The 17,871-nt window shown below is 41.8% G+C and overlaps 1 protein-coding gene across 2 annotated transcripts in view; it reads right to left on the bottom strand.

The window, feature by feature from the left end:
* The window catches only part of ITPKA (inositol-trisphosphate 3-kinase A), a 66,163-nt gene that overhangs the window by 7,714 nt on the left and 40,578 nt on the right, over nucleotides 1-17,871 (bottom strand). The window contains exons 2-5 of one of the 2 annotated variants that reach the window (XM_054971526.1): nucleotides 12,961-13,057; nucleotides 10,911-11,124; nucleotides 8,345-8,549; nucleotides 2,802-2,903 (exon numbers count right to left, since the gene is read on the bottom strand). In XM_054971526.1, the coding sequence (XP_054827501.1) occupies nucleotides 2,802-2,903; nucleotides 8,345-8,549; nucleotides 10,911-11,124; nucleotides 12,961-13,057 (618 nt within the window). The remainder of the gene's footprint in view (nucleotides 1-2,801; nucleotides 2,904-8,344; nucleotides 8,550-10,910; nucleotides 11,125-12,960; nucleotides 13,058-17,871) is intronic. The other variant, XM_054971527.1, reaches the window with a different exon arrangement.

The raw sequence follows: 17,871 nt of genomic DNA, 5'->3' as shown, positions 1-17,871 counted from the left end.
TTCAACCTCTCCCTCTCTGGATGGAACCAATATGTCCCTTCCCAATGACCTCTCCTGTCATGCCCATCCCGTCCTTTCCGTGAAGGCAAGAAGGTGGGTGCTGTCAGCTGCCGCTGCTTTTGGCCACGAGGGATAGCTCAGCTGCTGTTGCGCATGTGGTTGCATGGTACCGCATGGTGCCCCCTATCCATGATGCCTTCTGTCCTCTCTGAGCAGGGGGGAATGGGGCCCGTGCCGTGACTCATGTCCTTTCTGTGAAGGCAGGAAGGTGGGTCATGTCGTCTGCCGCCAATGCCCCGCGACTCAGTGGGTTTCTAGGCTCATGGCTCGCCAATGAAGGGGTCTTCCTGGTCCTGCTCCGCAATGCGGCTGGTAAACCTTTGTCCCCCTCTCCCTGACAAGTCCCTCTTTCAACCTCTCCCTCTCCGGAACTGCTCAGATGCCTCCCAACCTCTCCTGTCCTGCCCATCTCGTCCTTTCTGTGAAGGCAGGAAGGTGGGTCATGTCGTCTGCTCCCGCTGCTCCGTGACTCAGTGGGTTTCTCTGCTCATGACTCGCCAATGAAGGGGTCTTCCCGGTCCTGCCCCTCGATGCAGCAGGTAACCCTTTGTCCCCCTCTCCCTGACAAGGTCCCAGACCCTCTTTCAACTTCTCCCTCTCTGAATGGTGCCCAAACGACCCTTCCCCACGACTTGTCCTGCCTATCGTGTCCTCTCCCTGACAAGTTCCCAGACAGTCCCTCTTTCAACCTCGCCTCTGTGGATGGGACCAATATGACCCTTCCCAACGACCTCTCCTGCCCTGCCCATCCTGTCCTTTTCACGAAGGCACGAAGGTGGGTCATGTCAGCTGCCGCCGCTTTTGAAAACAAGGGACAGCTCAAAAGCTGTTGCTGATACAGTTGTGCTGCACGGTGCCCCACATTCCATGGCATCTGCTGTCCCCTCTGAGCAGGCGGGAATGGGTCCCTCTCACCCTTTCTGTGAAGGCAGGAAGGTGGGTGCTGTCTGTCTGCTGCTGCTTTTGGGCACGAAGGGCAGCTCAGGAGCTGTTGCACATATGGTTGCACAGCATGGTGCCCCCTATCCATGGGCACCTGCTGTCCCCTCTGAGCAGGGGATATGGGTCCCGGCCACGACCCCTATCCTTCCTGCGAAGGCAGGAAGGTGGGTGATGGTGGCGGCAGCCTGCCTGTACTGTCTGCACAGGTAAGCTGTCTCTGAGTGGTGTGGATTCTGTGGAACTGCCATCTTCCGTAGGGTGCGCTGAATAGACTGGCATGTCTGTGATGGCAGGCCAGTGGGTGATGCGGGTGGCAGCCCACAGCTCCCCACGTGGGCACCTACCTGTCTGCCCACAATCCTCTTTCCTAGGGGAACCAATGCCTTCTCCACCACCTTGATGGCCAGCACGTGAGCCTCCGCTTCTACATGTTAGGGGCTGGCCCCACCTCCTACCCTTGGTTCTTTCCGTCCAACTTTCTAATGACGGGATAACGCAGATATTTATGCAATCCACATGTCTCCCCAATATGCCTGTACATGGTGTCTGTCTCTCCTGTCAATCCAATACAGGTATTCAATGTATCCATGGATCCCTCTATCCTATACACCTATTCCATACAGCTATGCACCTGTCTATCGAGAAACCTATCTATCCCATGTACCTAAATGTCCAGTGCTCCATGTCCAGCCGGTGTGTTTGGGCGGCAACAGCCTCTGCACCACACGAGGTGTGGACAACAACATTGGCCCCGATACCATGATGTCCCCATCTGGTGGACGTGTGTTGGTGTCTCTGACCCACCAGGGTGTGTATTTGTGTGTGCAAGGCCTCCGTGTAAGCCATCATATCTTGCTGGAGGGTTTTCTTTGCAGACTGTTGCTGCTGGGTCATTTGGTTATGCGGCGTCTGCTGACATGAACCACCTTCCAGCCTTGGCAGTAAGTAGCCTCTGGGAGGCCTGGCAGGTGGGCACATGGGGGTGCTGCTGGTGAGTGGCCAACACCCCCCCCCGCTCCCTAGAGGGGAGGTGGCCCGCCTTCGAGTCCACCGCTTGTACACGGGGCCAAAGTCAACTGGTGGCTCCAATTTTATCAAGTGGGAGTTTCCTGGGGGCATCAGATTTGGGAATGTGTAACTCCAAGATCCGTATTACAATCTTGACCAAACTTGGGTGATGGCTGGAGGAGAGCATGCTGAACACTCCCTGTGAATATGGGCTCTCTAAGTCCAATGGGGGTGTTTTTGCCCCCACGAACAATGAACACCGAACATGTTCGTTAACAAGACATGTTCATTACTGTTCATCTGTTTGTGTTCCTCAACGGCAACGAACAACAAACAGCGTGTTCAGGTTTTCCCCCCGTTTGTGCCCATGTCTACCCATGAGACAATGACACAGTCAGTGTTGATTCTGAATGTGCACAGCACTTACATGGAATCCTGACATGAACAAAGCCCTGGTTGTAATGTCTCCGCCAAGCTCTTCATCATGCAGGGATCCAGCCACCATCAGCAAGAGGACAGGAAACGAGGAAGCAACCCTTCTGTTGTGCCTGGATACAATGCTACAACTCCACAGCTCAAGCCCGTTTTCCCCCCCAATATATTTTATTCCTCAAAGCCACGAGGAGTCTTTTTTATTTTTAGCTGGAAAGTGGGGTGAATGAATGAACACAAGAATGTGGTATTTTACCAAAAAGTCACCATGCTGGTTGTTAGGAATGGCAGCACAACATGGATTAAAATGCTACGAGAACTCACATGCAGATTATTATGTTTCAAGCATCAAGGCTTACCAATATAATTGTATCTCCCTTAATGAATTCCACAAAAACTTGCAGAACTTGCTCTCTTGTCTTAGTTGTCTTGAAGTTGGTATTACAGGTCCCATCAGCTTTCTGTAAGTCATAAAAGGAAGAGACAGCAAGCAAGTCATTCTGTGTACATCAGAAAAAAAGGTTCTTTGGGTGCATTGCCAGCTTTGTTTGGCTGCTTAAACACAGATACAATTCATAGGTGAGCACTCCTTGCCAATGTGAGGGCAATGGAACATCCACACCTGGGAGGAGGGGGTGGTATTCTCTTCTCCATTTCCACTTGGCATGTACCTTTCCCCCTGACTGCCACCAGAGAGCTTTCTGCCCTTTTAAAACCAGTAGTAACTATATTGCTTCGGTGATATAGATACTATAGCAACATAGCTACTAACAATTTTAAAAAATGGCATAAAGTCAACAGGTTGTGGGAGGGGAGAATAATGGGTGCAAGGGCAAACGGTGTTGATGTCATCAGGGAAGTGTAGAAATCTGCACCTATCCGTATGGTGGGGAGACCCACTCTGCATAGATCTTTTCAGAAAGATCATAACAAATCTGGTTTTGGAAAGAAGGGACCAAAGCAGGGGTTAACTACAGAAGTGAACAATTGGAGCACAACTGGAAGCCGTGCAGAAACTCTGGGGGGTGGGGGGACACAACAACCCAAGCTGAAGCAAAACATTTGTGTGGAAGTGTTCAAAAGCAACAATAGTATTTGTAATGAATGCAAAAAGGCAGAAATGATCACTTCAGTCCTCTTTTCTGTTGACAACAGACATAAGAGCCCTTCTCAAATACCAGCAGACCAGTAGACAGAAAGACTTCTTTCTTCAGAAACAGCTGGCAGCAGTGCAAGTAGGAAGCAGGAAGCCACTGTGCCAACTACTTTCATAGTCTCTTCTTAACTTGTCATGATAACCCCTTAGTTTTGAGGTGACAAGCATAGGGCTACAGATGGACTTGGTCCTTAGTAGACTTGTATTTCACACAATCCAAGCCCTAATTGCAGAAGATGTATCTAGATTAAGAAAATAAATCTTGATACTTGGAAAAGCCAGCTTGAATGCATAGATCTTTGTTTTAAGAAGCTTGCATGAATTACACGCACATACGAATGTGCCAGATAGGAATTTGGAGAGCATCTGAATGGTCAGTGAATCAACCCACAAACAGGAAGTCTAGAATTCTACTGCTGAAAATTCTGTACAATGACTGGAAACCCCAATGTTGTGCCTCAGAAAACCAGTCAAAATTTTGGTCTGAACTTATCATAAGCAAGTTTGATTGCAGCTTCTGTTTAAAGATCATAGAATGTTGATTATTTTTTTCTGAAGCAAACAACTGAATAAAGAAAGTGCACATTAACAGGCCCATTCACAGATGTGGGAAAGGCAACAAAGGCTTAAGACAAGGAGTCTCTCTACATGAGACATCTTACACAAGAGCACTCAAGTGTAAGGAGACACAATGTTAGCCAGGAAACATAGTTTAATTTCACTCCTCTACACGCAGCAGTGGAGATCGCTCCTCAGAGGGTTTGTTAATTTTATCTTTGCCTCCCTCGTGTAGGGAGAGGAGACTCAAGGGCAGGACCTTAAGGCAATGGGAACCAACAGAGCATTATTAAATGGCAAAGATTCCACCCCTACTCCAGGAAACTCTGTTTGGTTCCCTTTAACGTCTGACCCTTTAAACAGATACAGCCACTGGGTTTTTGAGATTTCTCAACAAGCAGAGAGGAGCTAAGCTTCATCTCTCTCCTAGCATTCTGAAGAAGCCTATACTATGCAGCCACAGAGGTTTAGGAGCAAAGTACACATACACATACATTCATGCTATGGTGACTCAACGGCCCTTTTATATCAAGGAAAAGCTGCTCCAGACAGACAAAACAGGCACCAGAAGAGTGATGTGTGTATGTGTGAGTTCAATACTTTACCTACTTACTGCTCTCTACTCCAAATTAATCTCAAATAATTTTTCCCGCCACATGACTCTAAGGGTGTTTTTCTGTGTGGGCTCCCCAAAGGGAAAAAGAGACATTTGCTAACATTGTATAATTTGGTCCTTAACAGTGCCCCAATATAGGGCAATATTAATGATGTTACCTGGCAGTCTGCCTGATCAGCTTAGAATTGTTAAAGTCTCAGGTTCATTGAACTTTATTGCATTTCTGGTTTGTGTGCCTGTCTCTCTCTCTCTCTCTCTCTCTCTCTCTCTCTCTCTGTGTGCATTATACTTGTGTATGCATGCTTTTTAGGATATAAATTGTACTGTAACCATTGTATATATTCACAATGATTAATGCTAACACTTGTGGGAAAAGTAGACAAAATTCAGCTCTCACTTCCAGAGTGTACGCCCACATGCAACACAATGTCCTCAAGCAGAATCAATTAACTGCAGGGCAAGCCTATGCACAATGCTTCACAGATTCTTCTCCAACAGGACAAATTTCTCTGCACCAAAAGGCGCCAGCTCAGACACAAAAGTAGGTGTTTGACAGAACATGGGGAAGTTATGCAACTCCACTGCTAACTGTGGACAGAGAAAAAACAGGAGGACTCTGAAGGGATGCACTAACTGCAGCACGCTGTCAAATACAGAAAAGGAAGCCTCCCCCATCTGCTGCCAGATAGCACACCAACTGTATACAATATTCTGCAACATCAGACTAAGACTTGTGCCTGGAGACATTCTGAAAATGTTCTCTGTATTTAGGGGATAGAGCCAAAGCTCAACATATCCTGTGGGTGGAAAAAACTCTTTTAAAAACATAATTAAGATATCACTAAAATTGTCTTTTAAGATTGTTGTGCCATACAGCAAAAAATGGAGAATGCTACACACATCTGGTGCCTGAGGGTGCCATTGCTTTCTTTTATCAGATGCCTATCATGTGGGGTGGGGAAGAGTTTTCCTACTTCAGTATACTGACTAAATAACCTCCAAGCAGTCCAAGAGATGAGTAAGATAATCTCAGAAACTACACCAGTGGTTATATATAACACCCCCTCAACAAGAGACTCAGTAGATGGCAATATTTCAGGAAAAATTCCTGTTCACACAGGAACTCATCAAGGTTATCCTCTTTTACTTTTGTTGCTTGCTTTGCCTATTGCTGTCCAGGATAATGAAAAAAATAATTATCTGGAACACATTTTGGTCATCATGTTTCTAAAAATTTTCTTCATGCATATGACGTATTTCTAACCTTAACAAGACCACAAGTCTCTGGGCCAAGCTACAAGTGACAAATGACACTTGAACGGCAGGTGGACAAATTCATATGTATTCCTCCCTGTTCACTTGGGCTCCACTTGTGCTCCACTCGATCACTTAGTGATCGAGTGGAGTGCAAGTGGAGCGCAAGTGAACAGGGAAGAATACATGTGAGTCTGTTCACTTGCCGTTCAGGTGTCATTTGTCACTTGTAGCTTGGCCCTCAGTTAAAGAAGAGGTCAAGCTGATACACAAATTTAGGGCGATATCAGGCTATAAAGTGAATTTATCTAAATCAGAATAGAATGGTTTTAATATGTCAGTATCTTTCAAGACCAAAAGCTAAAATCTGTTCTGGGCCATGGAGTGATCAGCTGGTCAGATATTTGGGAATTTGGAGTCTATAAGATCTTGATTTTTAACAGAATATAACCACAAATTATTCAAAGAAGTGGGGGGAAATACTCTACCAGCAAACATTGCCTATCTCTTGGTTGTGGAAAATATCTACTATAACTTAAACAATTGTTTTTGTTTGCTGGAAGTGCATAGTTTAGTGAAAAGCACCCCTCCTTTCATTTGAGAGAGATAAAATTAAATCATTTTAAGTACTGCTGTTTCACCTTTAACTTCTCCTTTGTTTAATGATCAACTCCATGATATTTTTTCATCAAATAATTTTAATGACTGGCGGAAGGGTAAATTAGATATATTAGAAAAATTATTAGATGATGGACGTATTTTGAATTATGAAGAAATTACATGTAAATTAGGGGAAATGCAACTACCACTTACTCAATGTTTTCAAATAATGCATGTAACTACAGTTTTATTGAGAAAGTATATGACCAAACCCACTTTTAAATTCATATTCAGTGACTATCATCTCTCTCCCAACCTGGATGGCCCCGGCTAGTCCAATCTTGCCTGATTTCAAAAGCTAAGAAGGCACTTTTAGTACTTGGATTTGATGGCACGTTTACACACACACATTATCTCTAGAATAACGATAGCACAGGTTTACTTATTATTATTCAATTTAGATAGTACTCTTTAAGCTACACAAAGAAATAGGAGAACGATTTATGAATTGCACTGAGTTTACAGAAATGGAAACGGATCAAGGAAAACGTCACCTCAAAACTAGTCTCAATGATTTAGAAAAAATATTTTTGTAAAATACTTTGCAATGGTAACTTGCACCTCATAAATTTATAAATAGAAATTTATCAGATGAATACTGAAGATGTGGTTGGAGACATGCAGACTTGATACATGTGTTTTGGATATGCCAAAAATGTAACTTTTGGCAAGATCCAAAGATAATTCTATTAGGATATTTACAAGGATTAGTAGCTTCTTCAGGCGTTGAATTAATCTCAATTCTACTAAAATGATTATTGTGGCACACTGTATAAAACATAACCCCCTTTATAAAATCTGATTTAATCATATCTGAAATGTAGCCTTATTAACTAAATTCACAGAAATAATCTAAAATGTAAAGAACGCTGGGTAATTTTTATTATGTACTGTAATTAGTAAGTAAAACAAATCAAGTGGCACCTACAAGTCTAATGAAGCTTATTTCTGTACAACTCAGACCACTACTGCCTCTTTCATGAGTCAGACTTCACTTCTTTAGATGCACACACACAAAATGAAACAATATGCATCTGAAGAAGTAAGGTCAGATTCAAGAAAGCTTAAGATGAAATAAGCGGATCCTTTTGCTTTCTACGAATTGCTGTAAACACCCTTCTTCTCTACTTTTTCCCCTTTATATGAAGCTGTTATACAATGTATGTACCAATAAAATAATTTAAATCAGCAGTCACTGAGAATGTTTCTTCACCCCTCTCCAACATACACTCAGAAAAACAGTAGTAGGTAGAGACTATGAACTTATTAGGTCTTAATCAGACTTTTGTCTCTGTGGACTTTCCCCTATGCTGTTTAAAGTTCCTTTCTCCTCACCGCTGCACCAGCCAAACAAACAAAAGGTTTATGAAGATTGGGATATCTATAAACTTTGCCACTTACCATGAATGAATAAGAATGCTCTCTTCTCCATTCCCTGATAGAGGCTATTATTTCCTGAGTATCTCTAGAAAGCCAGATTTCCTTCATTTTCTATTTAATTCAGTCTTCTTGTTATTCTTACTATGGTTATTACTTGTATATATGTTTGACTTGATGAGAGTTTTATGCCTGGAAAGTTTTTTCTTGCATTACTAGTCCAGTAGCTTCCAAAAACTACAGTCAGATGCACAATTAAACAAGAGCAGAAGAGGTCTCACCTTAATTCCCTCGATCCTAAAGCCCAAGTTAGCACTGGAACTGATGGTCTCCCTCCACTGCATGTACCGAGGTTTTGTCACAGCATGTTGTGAGTTCTCCTCAGCAGTGGGTGCCAGAGGGTCCACGTCAATCATTTTTTTATACATGTCCTTGCGCAACTTTGGCTTCTCTCGAGCTTTAGTCAATTCCTCCTCCAGGTATGTCCTACAAAACAAACAAACAAACCCTGATACTGAGCACTTCTGTTACATGAAAGTATAATTGTGTGTGTGTGCGCGCGCGCGCACGTGTGTGTGCTATAACAGGAGAATTTCAGTGTTTGTTACAAGTAGGTAGATACATGGTTATCATTCAGATGTATTTAGAAAACATCAGAATGACTTTTTCAGGAAGGATCACTTGGGCCAACTAATGTCAGGTTGCAAAACTCCAGAGCCAGAATCCTAGGTAGTGCTAGCCTGAGTAAAGGAGAACCACATGGTCAGAAAGAGGAGTATTTCCTTTAGCTAATCACTTGGCAAGCAGGATATATATAACTACATATTGGCATCTTACTACTTATGTCCAAGAATGTCTCACTGTGTTGAGACAGAAATGGCTGGATTTCCCCCTTATCCTGTTCCGCAACAATGTATCAATTATTCAGAGTAAATTCTAGGGGTGTGCACCCCCCAAAAAATTGAGCTATGAAGTTTAAAAAAGCAGGGATGGAGGGGAATCCATTCTGTCTGCTGCCTCCTGTACCCACCAGCCTCTGTGCTGCGGCACAGAGCTTATGTTTGCTTTGTGCAGCTGCCTTGTAGCTCATGCCACTGGCTGCCCTCTTGCTTTTACAGCTACCCTCTCACTTGATGCTGTTCTGCCTCTGTTACAGCTGCCTGTATATAAATCCAGCTCAGTAGAGTTTGCCTCCGCCCTGCTCACACCAGCAGGCTCAGGGCGGATTACAATTCACATACAATTCAAAATTGCAGGGGCTGGGACAGGTAGTAGCTCTGTCAGATTGGCATAAATCTGGCCATTTAGCTGGATCATTAATCCTGCATTGCATGCCCCTAGTAAATTCTGCATAAACTATAGGATTAGAGAGTCGTCGCAGCAACTCAGACTGTAAGAAAAAGCAACTCCATACAAGTTTTCCACTAAAACTGCGAATTTTGATTTTGTAAGATTTTCCCAGTCAATATCTTTTTGTTTTGACTAAAAAGTGAGTGTGTGGTAATGTAATTTCCACACCTGGCAAAATTTTCTGAAGAAAGTTAGGGGAGTAGAGAAGAGCACTGCTCACAACAAAGGTCACTATAAATATTTCTTTTAAGTTTTAAACTTGTTTCATTATTTGTTCCAGTGTTTTTACTGTGGTTATACACTAACTTTGGTTTCTATTTCATGTGGAATATATAGTCAAATAATTTTGTTTGACATTTCCATATGTTTCTACGTATGTTGTATAGTAGTACCTGATTTTATTTTTAGTGTGATGAAGTGAAGTATCGGTGAAAGTAACAACAGTCCATGAACAAGAAGTTATTTCTCCAAACACCAGAAGTAGCAACCAAATAGCTCTCTGCATATGCTTAGAGTATTAAACTTTTTCAGCAAGTCAAAAGTAACAGAGACGAAGGCAGTATCATCGGGCTCTAGAACCTAACACCAAGTGCTGAGTATAGCAGGCACAAGAACCCAACCAAAATTTAAGCAATGATACCAACTCTTATTATTCTAGATAAGACAAACCAAACTGGAAAATTCACTGCCCTGGCTTCATTTCCATAGGTCAGTCTTAGCCACAGGTTTGGAAAACTGTGATCTCAAGGATTAGGAAATGTCCATTCTTTTGCAGGAGATGTGACCCAATACAAATGCATTAATCATTTAATACTCTGCTCCAAAGCTGAAATTTGATATTGATGGTATTATTTGAGACAGATGCACTGCTATGAAGGCATTTTGGCTTAGATATAAGGAAGGATATTTATTGTCACATTTTTGAGTTGCTAAATATAATTGATTGGTAATAAGAGTTACACCAAACATTTTGTACAAAGTAAAAAAGTCAGGTGACCTACTTCCACAGAGGGAGAAGTCAGGTTAAAGTTCATCTTGAATAATACCTGGCCCATTTGGCAGAAGACTCTCTCGGTGGTGTCTCAAAGGCTATAGGAGAAAGATCAGCAAAACCACTCTACTAGTCATAAAAATATGAACTATACTGGTGCAGGCTATCCTGTCAAGCAAGCCAGTTTTATTCTGCCAGCAATGCAATTAACTATTTCTCAGGATATTGAGCCTGACCCTGGCCATGGTGAAACAGGGTCTGAGAGCATATTTTCCCATCAACTCTGGAAGACGGCTGGCAGAGACTAAGCAGGAGAGAAATGTAGGCTTGTGGAAAGCTGAGTAGATGGATTATAGTAGTAGAAACTCATTTCTATCATAGTAGTAGAAACTCTTGATAACCTGTTGTTTGCTATGGTCTGATCATAAGTAATACCAGTAAGGCAACAAGCATGCCCCTATCTTGTTTCGATCACAACGAGGCAATTGGATTTCCAGATCTCCTACCTTATCCCCATCTTACAGTCCATCACACAAGGCCCTTCAAAGTTAGTGAGAAGGTCATCCAGCTGGATATAGGACTCGCCATCTCTCTCCACCACACCATGGAAGATGGGGACACAGGAATATAACTGATCTTTCACCAGCAGCTTAAAGCACTTTTCCTCATTTTCTGAGTAGCGCTTCAAGATTGTCCCACCATCAGCTGCCTTGAAACTTCCTGTAATAAATGGAACATGCTGACATATCGAGAGAAAGCCTCTCCTCCAATTTTACCACCACACCCTTACCTCCTAGATACAGACCTTCCTGGAAAGATAGTAAAAAGAACACCCATTGCAAACAGTGTCTGGCTGTTAAAAACATTCACATAAAATATGTAAAGGCTTGTTCTAGAAACATTAGACAGCACAGAAAGTTAACAGGCTAAATCATGTTATTCCTTTGATAGCCAGATTATATGATTAAATCTCTGCAATGCTACCACTGTGTCCTGATTTGAGATCCATGATGTACTCTACCAGCGTGCAAGAGAAAAGTAGTCACTGATCATTAATCAGCAACCCAAGATTAAAAGGCAAGACTTGCAATTTGCATACACACACAATTTTCTCCAGGTACTGCAAAACTCTTGAAACCATTCAGTTCCAGTGTTTTACTATTCTAAGATTAACATTTATCCAGTTCTAGTGACCAAGTCCATTTTTTTTAAAAAAAAGCTCCACAAACAGCTCCTGCTCTCCGCAGCGGGCCGAGTTCAGCCCATTTGGGGCCAAATCAGGCCTGTTTGGGGCCGAAATTGGCGTGCTGCGGAGTGCGGGAATGCTGCCTGGGCAGTGTGATGGGCCCTGGAGTGCTCCGGTGCTCCACAGCAGGCTGATTTCAGCCCCAAATGGGCCCGATTCAGCCTCAAACGGGCCACTGCAGAGCATAGGAGCACTCCAGGGCCCACCGCACCACCCTGGTAGCGTTCCTGTGCTCCGCAGCAGCCCAGGCCTCTGGAAGCCCCAAGATACCGGGCCTTCCTGCAGCCACGCTGGGCCTTCCCAGGCCTCTGGAGGCCCCAAGGAGGCAGCAGGAAGGTGAACTGTGTTGCTGCTGACTCAATTCTTATTCTTGCAGAATGCGCCTGTGTGGGAATAAAAAGCAAGTCATTGGCAACATGGTTTGCCTTATATGCCTTATAATAAACTGCATGATCAATGTGATGAGACTGGATAAGAGTCCATAGGAAGCCACTTCCCCTTCCCAGAACTGTGAAGATGATACATTCATAAGATTTTCCCCCCTATTCATAGATGTCTATTGGCCCATGGCATCTGAAACATATGGACTACTAGCATACCAAGTACAAGACAGGGGTGTGGTTGTTTGCAGGTGTGTACAGACACCACATGGAGAAAAAAAGCTAAGAGCCTTTCCTAATGTGCATATATTTTGCTTCTTTTTCAGGCTGGTAATAGTGGCCCAAATGTTCCATCCAGCTAGGCAAAACACGATCTCTGTATTGCTAGCTCCACTTACCCAAATGAATTATTCATCTTTTGAAAATTATATAATGTAGAATGGCATATAATTTGTTTTTAAACTTTGTCGGCATTAAACAACAGTCTTCTGGTTAGTGAGGTTGTTAAAAATACTTGCCTCGTGTTCAAATTCTTCTTTACACCAATGAAGATGAGAAACCAAATTTGTTTCACAAAATTTGGCATTTTCATAGATGCTCAGTCATGTTTGAATGACCCCAGAGCCACAGGCAGCTTATAATCTTACCTGAATTTATTTCTGGGGAAAAACTGGCCAAGTCTTTTTAAGAAGTGTATACTGCTAACATACAAAATGGGTAGTGTGTTTCAAATGAGGTAGAAAATACAGATCTCTAAGTGCTCTCTCTCTCTCCCCAGAAATAACCAAACTTATTTGGACTATCCAGATTAAAGTATTTAGAGAAAAAAAGATGGACTTATTTTAAGGTCAAAGATCCTTCCGAATTTTTACAATTTTATTATCAACTTCTTGTAATGACCAAACAAAGCATAAAGGGTTTTTTTTTCACCTGTGTGACCAGCCAGCTGCACCCAGGAGTACCGTTTCTTGAAGGGACTGATGACTGGCAAGTTGACAATTGTTTTTATTGTCTGCCATGCTTTTTTCTGGAACAAAAGGGAAAATTCATTAGGACCTACACATACAGAGTATGCTAGATACTTAGGTACTTGTGCAAAGAGGTCCATAGCTTACTAGAGTTTCATAGCTTACTACCTGTACTCATAGTTAATTGCTATTAAATATGCTGATAATGCAAATGTCTCACTATGCAAATAGATAAAAAGTGTTAGACAAAGAGTTCGGCAACTCTCACAAGACTTACGTATCTCAGGGAACACCTTACACTATTATCGTCAGCTTTCGGTATTTTTAGAAAGTCACATTCCCAACATCTCCACATGCTACCTAGCCTCAAAAGATATGGAACAGGTAGCATATTTCAAAGTAGGAAATAGAAATTTCTACGCATCCTCAGCAGGGACAGGGTATGTTACTTCAGTGTCACATTGCTTAAGGCCTTCCTGGTACATATAGGACTGAATACAGGACTGTAGGCAGAAGGGGAAACAGAACAGCTGCTGTGTCAACAGAAGAAAATGACCTTTTAAAAGAAGCCAATAGAAGTCTTGCTCTATGGAAGTGAAACTGAGACGATTACTATAACACTACTTTATAATACAGTATTTTAAAACTATTTTCTTCACCCAACTGATCAACCCCAAGGCTCCCTGAAGATTATATTACAGAAGTCTTGTTCTGCAAGTTATTACAATACAGCCACTGTCATGGAATAATCCATGATCTAGATAAAATAATAATAAATAATCTAGATAAAAAATAAAATAATCCATAATCTATTCAAACCATTACAAATGTGCACAGGGTTATAGAAACATTAACTAATATTAAAAGGACTCCCCATTTACCTCTCTTGCCTACACTGAGCCACATCCTCAGCCATGCTTTCCTCCTCAAAGAACAGGGTAAAGGAGCTGCAGCAATCAAGGATTTACCATGGTATAGATTAGTATCTTAAATCAGAACAGTTACATACACTGATGCTCAAATGATGACTGCCACATAAAGCACAATTCACTCACACCGACAAACCGTGTTTTGTCATTAGAGGAATGACCCTGGGCAATCCTCAGGCTCCTTCCCAGCTCAGAAATTAGTAATTCTGCTTTCATGACAAACGATAGTTAGTTATGCCTGAATCGAAAAGTATGATTCATTCTCCTGTCTCCCCAGCCAGGACTACAAACCACAGTTTAAATCTGGTTTGGAATCCTGGTGTGGAGATAATAGAACAAACCTTATTATGTGACTCAGAGAGAATGACAAATTACAGCTTGCCACTAGAGTAGAAGTGATTAATATCTGAGCACTGTGTGAGCGGAGGAGGGAGAAAACAGTGCCACTGAGACCTCAAATGTGAAAAGTATACAGCTTCTACATGGCTTGCATCACTGCTAAACAACACCACATTCATTATGCTTACTTGGAATAAAACCTTGCTGGGTTCAGTGGGCTTCAATCCCCAGTAAGTGTGTTTAGGAGCTGTAATCTTTTTATTCCCCCTACCTCCACAGAAGCCTGTGGAACTTCCACTACAGATGATTCATATGCAGATTACTCTACCTGGATCAAGTGCCTGTTTGTATTCTGTAAACCTCACATGCAATTCTCCTTATCACATTTAGAAGGTAAAGCTGATAGTGAATACCATTTGAGAGTGCAAAGAACAGAGGAAAAGATACACATTTTATTGCCAAGATCTCTCCGTTCTAGAAATCATACATTTCACTTAAAATAATTGTAGGTTTAAAATATACAAGAAACTTTGGCTTTAAATTGGTGAACTAGCTTAAAATGTGGTTTTCTATATATATATATATATAAAAACCATTACCATTAGGAATGGAGGAGGAATCATACTGCTTAGCCTGCCTACACCAATTCATTTTCATGACCCCTGCATCCTTTGCATAGAAAATCTCTGCTGGCGTTTTGAAGAAAATTATGATGGATTTTTTTCTCCCTGAGCTCTCATGCTCAACGGTACAAGCCTACACAAGCCCACAAAGTGCTATTATGATAGCAAGAAACAAAAGAGGGAAGACTTTTTTTATAACCTGAATTAATTGCCAGTCAACCTCCTCTATTATTTCTTTTATTTCTATATGTTCTTTGAGCTGAGTCGATAATTCTAAGCCTCAATATTGCATCCGAATATGTGCAGAATGCGCCACATGGCTTAAGAGGAACACTTAAGAACGCAGTTGTATCTGATAGATTGGGCCCATCTATTTGTTTCTGGGAAGTTCAACAGGCAGGCAGGATAGTGGCACTCTGCCTGTTCATACCCAGCATCTGATAATGACTATGCTGCCTCTAACTAAAGGTTCTTACCTATTACAGCTGGTTGTCACTGACAGAACATTCATCCGCCTCTGACTTCACCATTATAGAGAAGCAGGGATCTGCATTCAGAGTAAGAACCAGTGTGTGCTTAAAGGTAACTGCCAGTCTCCAACTATCCTTGTGCAAAAACCATCTTAGACTTATTTACTTCATTTACAGCCCATCTTTCTCAGTAGAAAAGAGCAACAGTCCAGTAGCACCTATAAGACTAACAAAATTTGTGGGAGGGTATTAGCTTTTGTGAGTCACAGTTCTCTTCTTCAGATCTGGATGCTTCACTGTAACTGCAAATTGATGAAACACACTCAAAGAAATTGGAACCCAGGCCTTAGAATACTTTATCAAGTGAATATCATTGTGTGAGTGCAGTCCACAGTCTGCTGCAACAATCTGAATTATACCTCACAATACAAGAGACAAGAACATCAGGAGCATTTTTATATTGGGTTCTAAATGTGTGGGTGTATCTGTTTACCATAAATATTGTACAATTGACCACTGAGGAAGGCCTGAGGGCCGAAACATGTCTGTTCTGTCTTTGTGTCGGTCACTGGACTGTAGCATCATCTGTGTATGGAGAATATTTTAGTTACTTTTAACATATGCATGTAGCCTGTAATTTAGACCCTATGTTTTCAACTTGTTTTTAACTACATTCTTGTGTACAATCATAATAAATACTTATTTGGAATATTTTTTATTTAGTTTGTAACTTAACCCCTGTATTTTCCCCAGCTTTGTCTGGGTTGCGTTTGTGGGGGTTCCCCTCCACCACCCTTTTCTTTTTCATTGTTTGGGAATACAACTTACCCAGAACAGACTGAGCTTATCAAGCAAGCTGCACCTCAATTCTTCTCTGAACTGAGCTTTAGTTTATTGGTCCTTATCCTGCCAATTAGCAGGAAATCCATTAACATTCCTAATTCAGATCATGACAAGAAGAACAGAGTTGAGTGTCATTAGTGTGCTGACTGCACCTCACTCCGAATCCTTGGATGGCCTCTTCCAATAACAGGACGCATGAAACTCATTTGGTTTCACATCTCTATTGTTGGGCCATGGATACCAAGGAAAATAACCACAACAGTTGACATAGAAACACCAATGCAAGAGGCTCAGATCAGCAACTACATTAGTTCAGTAATGGGGAGAAATTCACCACTTTCTTTTATTTAGTCCATTCTAGGCTCTTCACCATCATGAATTCTTTAATCAAAAGAACGGAATCCATAAGAGTGCCTTTCATTTTGAATGTATTATTCTGCAAGTAATCCCATCAAAAACAAAGAGCTATTCAAGAAGCAAGGCTCTGTGCCATAGAAATGGAAAAGCTTGACTCAGTTGTATAAAGTTTTACTAGTATTTGATCTAAAAATACTACAGATTTCATGGGTCAAAAAATCTTAAACTCACAACCTGTAGTTAGCAAAGGAAATAACTTATCAGTGAGTAGGAAACTGCAAATTTCTTTATTTTAAGATGCCACACAATTGCTCCTTGTGCACATGTGCTTATAAGCAATCATTATAGAAACACTTTATTGACTTGTGGATAGCATGTTTGAGCTATATAAGTGTCCCTTGTTTGCATCACATTAGGCCTTGCTGATATATGGCTTGGGAATTTTCACAATGTGAGGGAAGAGGTGACATATGTACTTCATTGAACAGTTGGAGAAGCAGGACTGTGCAACCTAACAAGCAGCATTGGGGCGGGGGGGGGGAGGTGTTATGAAAAAAGTAACCTCTGTTGCAGTCCAATGTGCTTCTGAATTTAAAAAAAACCTACGGGTAAATCATATAACACAATTTATGTACTTACTGAAATGTTTTTATCCCACCTTTCTTGCAATAAACAGCAATTTAAGGTGGCCTATAAATCCAGCCAAAGGTAGCTACAACACGTGGACTATTTTTTACATAACTGAGGACATCAGCTGGAGTCCCCCATATACAATAAAATCAACCACCACCACCCTCAGCCTAAATACCCATCTAAGGCATGTCTGAAAAGGATGGCCTTCTACTGCTTGAAGAACGAGTCCACTTCTTCTGAACATAAGAAAAACCCTGCTGGATCGCTCCATCTTGCTCCATCTAGCAAACATTACTCCATCTAGCAAACTGTTCCAAAAAGCTAGAACTGCTACTGCTACAGATGGAGGCCAGATGAATAACTCAGAGGACAAAACAAGATTTGTGTCCAGTAGCAAACACCAACATAATAAGTTACAGCCAAATTTTAAAAGATATTTGAAGTCCCATCAAAATCAATACTGTAATTAATTTTTGTACACGTTAATGTATAACAATTGTTCTGCTGCTGATGAAGAACTGAAAGCAGCTCTTCACTTTATAATGTAAATGACAAAGACTTAAGAACTTTGTTCCAGAATCGAAAATAATCAAGACTGTGACCCCGTTTCAGCAATACTTTTTAGAAATGCAGGCAAAGGGTGACAGTTCACAATGCAAATCTGCCCAAATCATAACGT

This window comes from Eublepharis macularius, chromosome 2, assembly GCF_028583425.1.
Source record: "Eublepharis macularius isolate TG4126 chromosome 2, MPM_Emac_v1.0, whole genome shotgun sequence".
NCBI lineage: Eukaryota > Metazoa > Chordata > Lepidosauria > Squamata > Eublepharidae > Eublepharis > Eublepharis macularius.
Note: the sequence above shows the minus strand (reverse complement) of the source record. Positions and strands in the feature narration are given on the sequence as shown.